We start from the raw sequence: 10,215 nt of genomic DNA on the forward strand, positions 1-10,215 counted from the left end.
TATCCCCATTACACCCTCGTCTGTACAGACAAAGCTAATACCTGAGAACCATGAGAACCATTCATTCAGTGGCTGGGGGCGGGGGGGGACACACTAAGTAACTGAGGCCCAAGTTAGCATTTTGTTTCGAGATGTAAAAAAAAAAATTATGCTGAGAAGACTAAAAGGTGAATAGAAAGTTAGAACCGTCAGTAGTTGGGCACACTGCCAGTTTTCTAGTGAACAATTTTCTAAAAGCAACAGCAGAATGGAAATAATCTGAACCTGTCACTGTTGAAATACTTAATGTTCAAAAACACAATGGTCTACAGAAGTCCACGGTTTCTCCCCCAAACCTCAGTATTACTGGTAAGGGAGGCAAATATTTCACAGTATTACCTCACCACTCATATCTGTCCCAAATGTGTGAGGCACTGTTTCTACTCAATAGCTTAAATATGTTCATGCATTCTTACTTATTTGATATAATTAAGGGAGACAAAAATCCAAAGTGCATCCATAGCTGAATCATTTTCCATTTACTTTACCACATTTGGAGTTGGCAAACAAGTTCATAGAACAAATCTGGCCCACCATTTGTTTTTGTAAATAAGGTTTTATTAAAGCACAGCTATGGTGTACATGTCATTTATGGCTGCTCTCATTCCTACAAAGCATTCACTGTCACAGGGTTGTGGCAGGAAATATAGCCTACAATGCCATAAACGCTTACTATCTGACTCTTTACAGTAATTTGCCAACCACGTTAGTAACAATCTTATCACTAAAGACATCATCAACTTCTTTTTTATTAGTATGTCTATAAACAGGAAATACAGTTCATTCACCCAGATTTTAAAGCTGTCCTGAAATCCAATGCTTGTGTCTCATTAGATTTCTTGCCCAGGAGTTAAGCCCACTTCAGAAAATAGGCAAACACATTCAAAAGTGTTCTTTTATTATTTCTAGTTAACATATATTGTATAAATACTCTATCTTTATATGCACTTTAACAAAAGCGATATAACTTAAAAGGTTTTATCATTAGAAATAAATGTATAAAAATAAATATGTTATAGGCATTTATTATAAACTATAGTCCTTCTTAGAAGGAACAAACAAACCAATACTTATAAAGTACATATAAATCATAGTAATGTATTTTACTATATACATATGGAAACAGTCATATTCTCTCTCAGTAAAAGAGCTGAACAGACATTCACCAGGATACGACTGTTGGACCAGCTGCCAGGAGTGGACCTGCTATCCTGCAGCAGTCTCCCATGTGAGATGAGTGACCTCCGTGTCCCCCATCTCATGGGACCCTGATCTCTATAGCCCATTCTTACTCTTGCATGACATGTATGGTTTTACTGCCTTTTGTGAGTCAAGGATTATCTTTAACGTCCACAGATCCCAGGCAGGCTAACCTTAGGAGAAAGCAAAGCAGGAGCCATGTTGCTTATTCCTTGAGTTTTTATGTGTAACTCTTATACTTCACTTTTTCCCACCCAATGTACATTTTATAAGTAGGTGAATTGTTACTACCTCAACAGGAATTATGGTTAAAAAACGGAGATGGTCTAAGAAGAAATCAAGAGTTATTTCACAGAGACGAGGCTTTCTCTCTCTCATGTTGAGCAATCAGAACTTTTCACTCTTGATAGGAATCAACCTTCCCTGAAACCACGGCAGCCAGAAACTTTGAATAATGATCTTGTTTGTACCCTTCTCCCTGCCTCCAGTGATAAAAAAGTAAGCCATGTTTGAAATCCAATCTTACCATTCTTCTGCTTTCCTTTCCCAACCCCTGTGATACAAAGTATTAATTAGTACCATGCAACAGGGTAGCCATGCTTCTGCCAGACTCTGAAAATTATTTGTGCAGTGGATGTAACAAAAGGAATACTAATAGTACTTTGGGGCTTCATAGTGCTATGTATGGTCTTTCAGATGCTACTATTCCTCATTAACTACCCTATCAGAAGTTAACTGGCAGGATAGTGTACGGATCTACCTCTTTTGCTAATGTATCCCCTACACACACCTCATTGCCACACCTCACTGTTTACTGGTTTGATTCACAGGATCCCTCCAGCACTCTTGCTTTCAGTGTATCAGCCCTCCCACGCTACATTGTCCTCAAAACCTCTTAACTGCACTGTGTCAGTATGCAAAAGTCAATGTAATGCTTTGGTTTCTTCAAAGGATCACAGCTCTCATTTGATAACACACCGCCATCATGGGACAGACATTTCAAGGTTCTCTTCTTATAACCCTTCCCACAAGTTTTAGAACATGGTGACCAATCCCCCACCTGCCAACGTGGGCAAGGAAGGTCTGCACAAGGTCTGGTACTGGCTGGCTTCACTTCTTTGGCACATTCAGAAGCAGGGTGTCCATTAATGTCTCTGCACTCTACCACTCTCCTCTGCCAACCGGAACCACATGTCTTGGAGCACTCCCCCCACTCTTCAATCACCCACTCCGAAAATGTGGGAATAGCGTTGAAGGGCTCCGTCTTCTTCTTCATAAAATAGGTGTACTTGATTTTGGGTCGGAGAGCATGGCCCACCATAAGAACCTGGATGGTCAGGGGTTCTTTGAGTGGACTAAAGCTGCGGATTCTTTCCAATGCTGCTGAGGAACCACTGTATCTTAAGACAGTACCTTTGTAGGTGAGGTCTTGCTCTAGAGTGGACAGAGTGAAGTTTCCATTCAGAATATAGGTACCATCTGCAGCTCTAATAGCCAGAAAGCTGCCATTGTTTCTGGACCCCCTTGGATTACGATGTTTCACTTCAATGTTGGTGGCTCCAGCAGGAATTGTGACAATGTCATGATACCCAGGTCTGTGGACAAAGAAAACGGGTATATGTCTTTCAATTGGTTAATTGACCATGTTGCTTAAATATATTAAATTCTTTTAAATTTGACTTTTCCTTAGTCCTATAAAATCATATATCAAAATTACATGGTCTCTAAAGTATGTATTTTTGTTTCATATGTTGATTAATTAATCAGTTTTAGCTTCTAGAGATAAGGGTTCACTTGTAGGCCAGGCTACAGGAACTCATTATGAAGACCAAGGTAACTTAGACCTCATAGCAACCATCCTCCCAAGTCAGCCTGCCAAACACTGGAGTTACACGAAGTACCTGGGTTTACTGTTTTGTTTTTTGTGTGTTCAATCTTCCAGTCAGGGTTTCATGTCACCTGAAACTCACTATGTATGTCCTGAACATCTGACAGTCTTGTCACTTCTGTCTCTGTCTCCCATGTACTGGGATTATGAGTATGTGTCACAACCCCAGGTCTTAGATGGTGCTGGGGGGTTGAACCCAGAGTCTTGTGGATACTAGGGAGGCTCTCTGCCAGCTGAGCAGCACAATGTCTCTACACTGAAACTCACCTTGTACTAGTGACCGTTCCTGATATTTTCTTGCACGTGGAGCCATTTCCTCCACAAACGCCACACTTATCGAACTTCTTTTTGGAGTCTATGATGCGATCACAGCCAGCTTTCACACACTGTCCTTGCACACAGACAGAAGTAGAGTCTGGACTACAGGGAGTGCCATCTACCACCTGCGGAGACAACATGCATCTGGTGGTTATGTATCTGATGTGATAGCACTTAGGAATGCCCTCCTCTCCACTCTCTTCCCAGACTACAAGTATTCTCCTCGTCATGTGCCACACGTTAACCTTCATTCTGGCTTTTCCAACACTCCGTATAGCTGTCTGTAAAGTCTATAAATGTCTTGATTTTTATACGTTTGCTGGCCTATCTCCCCGATTGCCAAGGTCAATGGAAGGAGTGTTCACTGTCACTTTGATTACTGTTCCATTGCCAGTGCCTAGAATAATATGCTGCAGTTGAAGGTGCTTCGTAAATCACTTGCTAAATATTTCATCCACAACTTGGATGTATTTTCCTATCTTACCTCCTTTCCTTCCCATCTAAGAATACCTGACAAGCATAAACAAACTTAATTCCATTTTCTAATTCAAAGCAAGATTTATCCCCTTCACAAAATACCGAAAGAAATGTCAAATCTGTTCAAAGTACAATGAATTTTTAATTCTCAAACTCTCACCTTAATTAGTATGTTTGTATGTGCGGCTGCTAGGTACCCAATAACAAGTACTTTGGACTACTTTCTAAAACTCCTGGATGCTGTGTTAATATATAATTTATCTAATCATGAATTGTTGTACATGAAACCTAGTTATACAGGGAGTCCCTTCGGTTTTCAAAGGGCCATTCTTTGGGCATAAAAGAGCAACATTAAACCCACGCAAGACTCTTTTCAGTGCTGGCTAGAGTTAAGCTTCTTCTCCAATGGAAAGCAACACAAATCCCAAAGCATGGAGCTGCTCCTGCATTTAGAAGTATTCCAAATTCAAAACTGAACTCAGATTAATGGGTAAAGAGAGCCCAAAGGTTTGTGTGAAGCAGCAGCAAGCCCAGGCCTTTGGCTCCTTAGCAAAAATACACAACGTGTAAAAAAAGTACCTACCTTGGGCTGTAAAACAAAGAAGTAGCCAATGCCTTTGGCTTCGCAGGTAAGCTTGCACCTGTCCTTTGGCGAGACGCCAGCATACTTGGGTGTCCATTCCACCGTGGGTTCATTCCCAAAGGAAGCTTTGGAAAACTCATTGTGCGCCTCGCATTGCTCCTCTCTGAATGTTTTTCCTGAAAAGAGAATGACCGTGATGATGTTCCCAGTTTCCAACTTCCAACCACATGTTGTGGGCACGTCGCCTTCGCCTGCTTTCTGAGAGCTGAAGTCCAGCATGACTCACCGTTATTGTCTGGACAGTCCTCAATGTTACAGGACCTGTAGCGGACTCGTTTGCCTTCGCAGTACTTCCCCCCGTTCTTTGGGACCGGGTTGTCACATTCTCTCATTGTATATTGAACTCCTCCACCACAGGTTCTTGAGCAGTCTCCCCATGGTCCCCACGGTCCCCAGCTCCCATGAACAGGAGTCTAAATGGAGATACAGACATCGGTGTGGTGTTAGAACTATTGAGACATTTTAGGGACTCAGAGAAAAGTGTCAAACAGACATTCAGTGATCAGAATATGCTATCGTCTCGTAGTCCCACTATGGGACAGATAGGGGAACTTGTCTGGGAAAGGACCTTAAGCATCACTTAGCTCTTCTCAATTCTGAGTTGCAAACAAGTAGGTTTCATTAGAAACACTCACAGCAAAGTGCTTCATGTCGGTCTTGTTCACACACTTGCCGCTGACACACCATTTCCCTTCTCCGCAGCTGGTGCCATCTGCCCAAGGGAAGTGTTTTGTTTGGCACACCAGTAAGCCACCGGAGGTGCCAGTGCACCACAGGGTACTGCATGTGCTGGCTGCATCAGGGCAGTGCGTGGATTCCTCCCCGAAGGTAAACTGACACTGGCGGTTGGCATCGTACAAGGTACCGGGAAGATCAGATGGGAGCTTGATTGGGTTCTGCGGCTTGTCCATCAAACATTCCCCTGAGAGAGAGAGAGAGAGAGAGAGAGAGAGGGGGGGGGGAGGGAGGGAGGGAGGGAGGGGGAGAGAGAGAGAGAGAGAGAGAGAGAGAGAGAGAGAGAGAGAGGAGAGGCAACTATTAATACATAAATGGTGAAAACATGCAAAGAGGACGTTTAAAGCCACTTGTGAATTTTAGCATTTTGAGAAAAACCAATGCCAGGGAAAGGTAGGTTTTCATCAAGACATTATCCTCCATAGGGTACTTCTGAATTCTCAATGGTGAGAAGTCATTGTTTATGAATGAATTGACTTTGGGAGGAGGATGCAGTGGAGGTGAAGATCTACAAAGTATGCTCTTTCAGAGGAAATCGTGAAAGAGGGAAAATGGGCAAGAACCAGGTAGCTCACTTAACGAGAACCCTACGCAAGGAAGGTCGAACACTGTCTAGAAGGGAGGAGCTGCCATCTTACCATGGCCGTTGTCCAGGAATGATGTGACCATGTAGGCACTGCAAGGAGACCAGGGCTGGCTGTGGTCCAAGCTGGAGAGCATCGAGGCCATCAGATGGGAATCCCCACTCACGCCATTAAAGCTGGCGCAGTGCTTGGCGTCATCGTGTGGCATGTTAAACACATGGCCTGGGCAGTAAACAAGAGGGACATTAAGCTACGATCTCGTGTGCAGCTCATTTGTCCTCTTACTAGACAACCTGTATTGGGGCTAATACTTATTTTGATCGGGGCATATATTAAAATGTCAACTTTCAAACGTTTGTGGCTCTTTCTCCCAGTCTATTAAGACCTTATTTGAAATAGTGGGGAATAGATCCTACCATTTCTAAAAATGCCAGTGGCAAAAGTAGCAACATGGTCTGAGATACTTTCTCTCTCTCAGATCAGATTGCCTTACTGGGTTGTATCCATGCATGTGGGCTTAACTTGTACTCTGAAGCCGACTTACCCAATTCATGGGCTGTGGTGAAGGCAGCCTGTAAACCATCATCTTCGATGACCGAACAGCTCCTGCTGGGGTCACATACAGTTCCAACATCAGCCATCCCGAGAGTGTCACAGGTGTGGGAGCCACATAAATCCTGCAAAAAGCCAAGGGGAATCCCTTGTGAGTAGGACGGAGTGGACTTGATACTTAGATCCTCAGACGGACTTGTCTTCACGTATGTTTTGAAGCATGTCCATTCATTATTGTTGTGCTTGGAGGATCGACTACCTGTCACTCTAAGCAAGAGTTCCCGTAATGCTTTTAAAATAGAAGTGTGCAACTTGAGATGCTGAAGTTTAAAATAGAAATAAGCAAGACAGACTAAGCTATCTTATAACAGAAAGGGGACATGAGGCGATACAGATGAGGGGCCTTTTAAATCCATCTGTATAGCGCAAGGCTGACCTCCGAGGTGATGAAATGCTAACATCTTATCTTACCTGTCTGGTGAACAGAATCGCTGTGTCATAGTGCTCTGGATCCCGGTCACTGGGGCTGTTGTGCTGTTTCTGCCAGCTACAGAAATTCCTAAGGGTGAGAGCGGCATTGGAAGTAACTTCCGGTCCCTTCTGCTCCTCATATATGACCAAGATCTTCACCACCACCAGACTAATTGAATTCCTAATGCTGGGGTGCTTGTAAAATCTGGCTGCCACCGAGAACAGGGTTAGAAGGTAATGCTTTAGACCGCTGCCGTGGAAGTCAGCCATGGACTGGTCAGCCACGAGCATGGTTTCCACATAACGGGGGCTGGACACAAATCGCTTCTTCCTTATGCTTCCTGGTCCTGTAAAAAGAAAAGGAAGTTTGCTCATGGGAATCTTTCTCATAATAGTGACCTTCTTGGGGGTATATTGGGAAAGTTAACCAAGTCATAGTAAACAAAACTGAAATACACTTGGAACAAGAATAAAACAAATATTTGCATCTTCTAAAAACTGTGCATGTTATTTTTGTTTTTTTCTTTTGCCTTAAATAAATCAACCAAACAAAAGAGCCTAGAGAGTGATCAAACTGTCTATGTATGTGTCTGCAGAATTTCTTTTGTGGCCTTTGAAAACTCAGCGGCCTGAGTAAGGCAGTATGGATACCCTCCTACCTAGCTATAGTAAAAGCTTGGCTGGAGAAGCAGGCAGAGCGCCCTGAGTCACCCTTTCACTATTGAAGCCAGGGCTGAAATCCTGAATGAGATCATCCAGCTCCACGTGGAAGGCATGGGGCAGGGCGGGGAGCCTCAGCCAAGGGGTGGGGCTTGAGGAGTCTCAGTCTGTAAGGCTCAGCTCTCTCATTCAAGGGGTCCCAGGGGGTTCTCTGCTCATTCAGTTCCGGGCACTAGGACCACCCACTCTGCCCAGCAGTCTGTTCCTGCCTCCTCTCACTTCCACTGCCCCGGGGGGAAAGAAGTTCCTTTCTGAAATCAGGGTTGCCTATTTGGAACAGCCTTCTCCCGGCTGCTGAGACTCCGCCTTCAGAGAAATCGTAAAATGGGGCATGACTACCAGCTCTTAGGACAAATCGGACAAGGGGGAGAAATCTAGAACAGAAGAAAAAGAAACTTGAGTGATAAAATGAACTAACTGGTTAGTAGGGACTGAACGCAGCAGAGTCAGGCAAAAGTGTAGCGAGGAGGATCAGCAGAGGCTACATTCCACAGCGCAAGGGAGCACAACCTCGGCCGAGAGAGGGAGTGCTAGTCGCCAGGCGGAGGTAGGAGGCGCCTAGAGGCGGGGCGAGCGGAGCAAAGACCTCCCAAGTAGGTTCTGCAGAGGGGCCCCTCAGAGCCACCAGCCATCGGGGTCAGCTTTTCAAATGGGGGAAGGGGACTGACCGAAGGCCACAGAACTGAGATCACCACTCCGTTGCCTAGGCTCCTGAACACACATCCAGGTCACCATTGCTCCTTTACTCCGCCCTCCTTTGAGCTCTACGTGCACACACGGACTGACGTTACAAAACTCAGCGCGAAACTACAACCTAGTTAAAGTGAACTCATACATTCACTAAAGGAATTAAAGGGATGGGAAGAGATTCTCTAGTGTAAGGAATGGAGTTATAGACTTCTCGGAGGAAATGCTTCGCCCTTATCTGAAGGATCTGATTCCTTCTTTTCTTAAACTATTAATCATTCGGGCAAATAATAGTTCTAGCAGGCTTTGGTCAACTTTTTTGGGAGTTCCGACCCCAGAACCTCAATTCACTGCAGGTCTGCGTCATTCCCATGCAGAAGCAATCTGAAGTGTGCCCTCATAAAGAAGGGGGGCGGGGTGGACTAAGGGGGCCACTCTTATACCTGTTGGCTTTCCCGCGCCCTGAGGAGTGGGGTTCCGCAGAGGCCACTGGTCCGGGGTGTTCTGGCTTTCGCGACCCGAGTTGCTGGTTGGCAGGGTCTCTTCGTCCATGACACCGCACTTTGCGCCGCCGCTGCCCCGCCGCCTTCGCCTCAGGATGTGGAACCGCGGAGGTGCGATTGACTCCTCCTTCGGTTCGGCGGGGACCAGGCGCTCGGTGGCCACCGCAGGCGCTGGCTGAATGAAGAACTCCTCGCCTTGTAGGTAGAAGGCACCGCGCACACCTTCACAGAGGCTGAGGGCGGCGGCGGAGCTGGGGTCACCGTTCACCGTGCCAGAGTAGAAGCAGTGGGCCAGGTCCCCAGTGGGGTCCAGATGCTGTGCCTCGGACCCAGGACTGCGCCCCACCGTCTGGAGGGTGAAGCCAGGCGCTAAGAAACCGCTGTCTGGCTGCAACTTCAGATGCAGCTGCTGACCAAAGGCGTCCAGACGGAGGAGTGTGGTGGAACCGTGGCCCCGGGCGCGCTCCAGCGAGGGCAGCACCAGCTCCTCGTCTTCCTCCGTGGGGCGCCCGTGTGCGCCCCGCACACATAGCAGCATTGTTATGGAAGCGAGGAGTAGCAACAGCATGTGTGCAGACTGAGAGCTCCGAAACTTCGCTGCCCGCTGGATGTCCCCCATGTCTGAGCAGGGCTTCAGCTTGCCTGACCCCAAAGGGACTTCTGGCTGCATGACACCGCACACTGCAGCGCAGAGAACTCTTGTTCTGGTTAGACGGTTAGACGCGCAGAGCTTCGTTGGCCTGCTCCGGATGCTTAAAATTCACAAGCACTTTGATTTGAAAGTTCTTGCAGAGCTCGCAGCCAAAAGCTCCGGGTCACTTAGAAAAAGGCTGCGCCGGCGCGCGGGAATTTTTTTATTCCAGCACCGAGTAGTTAATGGCTCCGCACTGCTGGAGCCGCTAAGAGGCTGCTGCAGGATCGAGAAGCGCCCTGGAATTGGGGAACAAGTCCAGAATAAGAGCCTGGACTCTTCGTCCTCCGCCTTGGCCGCGATAGGGCTGGATCTGAGCAAGGATCTGCTCTCTCCGCCGGGCTGTGCGCTCAGGCCTAGTGACAGCACCTAGCTCTGAGCAGCTTTCTAGCGAGTGCAAGAACTAGGCAGCCTCGGCCGCCCCTTTATAGCCACATTGGAGCCCCTCCCCCCCCCAACCCTGCGACACCGCCCCCTGAGCTCAGTTGGTGCTAAACCGAGCTCTGCGCCTCGGGGCCCAAAGGGGGAGGGGGCAGCCTCCGCGCTGGCCTCACGCCACAGCTCGTCACTCTGGGGGTGTAAGACGCCGAAACAGCGCTGTGACCAGCACTTTGTACAGCCCTGGCTACTCTGGGGAAAAGAGTGAACCTTTAACTTCGTCTCAAGGCTGCTGATTCCCGGACCACCCTGCTTCCTGTCGCCCTTCC

General features: G+C 46.9%; 1 protein-coding gene across 1 annotated transcript; it reads right to left on the reverse strand.

Annotated features, from left to right (window-relative positions):
• Positions 1-1,048: 1,048 nt before the first annotated feature.
• On the reverse strand, positions 1,049-9,868 carry Adamts1 (ADAM metallopeptidase with thrombospondin type 1 motif, 1). The gene is made up of 9 exons (NM_024400.2): positions 8,758-9,868; positions 6,908-7,254; positions 6,429-6,561; positions 5,939-6,106; positions 5,201-5,487; positions 4,792-4,978; positions 4,506-4,681; positions 3,395-3,570; positions 1,049-2,834 (listed from the first exon to the last, which is right to left on the reverse strand). Exons 1-9 carry the CDS (start codon positions 9,485-9,487, stop codon positions 2,135-2,137), a joined length of 2,904 nt encoding a protein of 967 aa, NP_077376.2. The 5' UTR covers positions 9,488-9,868; the 3' UTR covers positions 1,049-2,134.
• Positions 9,869-10,215: the final 347 nt, after the last annotated feature.

Source organism: Rattus norvegicus, chromosome 11 (assembly GCF_036323735.1).
Source record: "Rattus norvegicus strain BN/NHsdMcwi chromosome 11, GRCr8, whole genome shotgun sequence".
In the NCBI taxonomy this organism is placed as follows: Eukaryota; Metazoa; Chordata; class Mammalia; order Rodentia; family Muridae; genus Rattus; species Rattus norvegicus.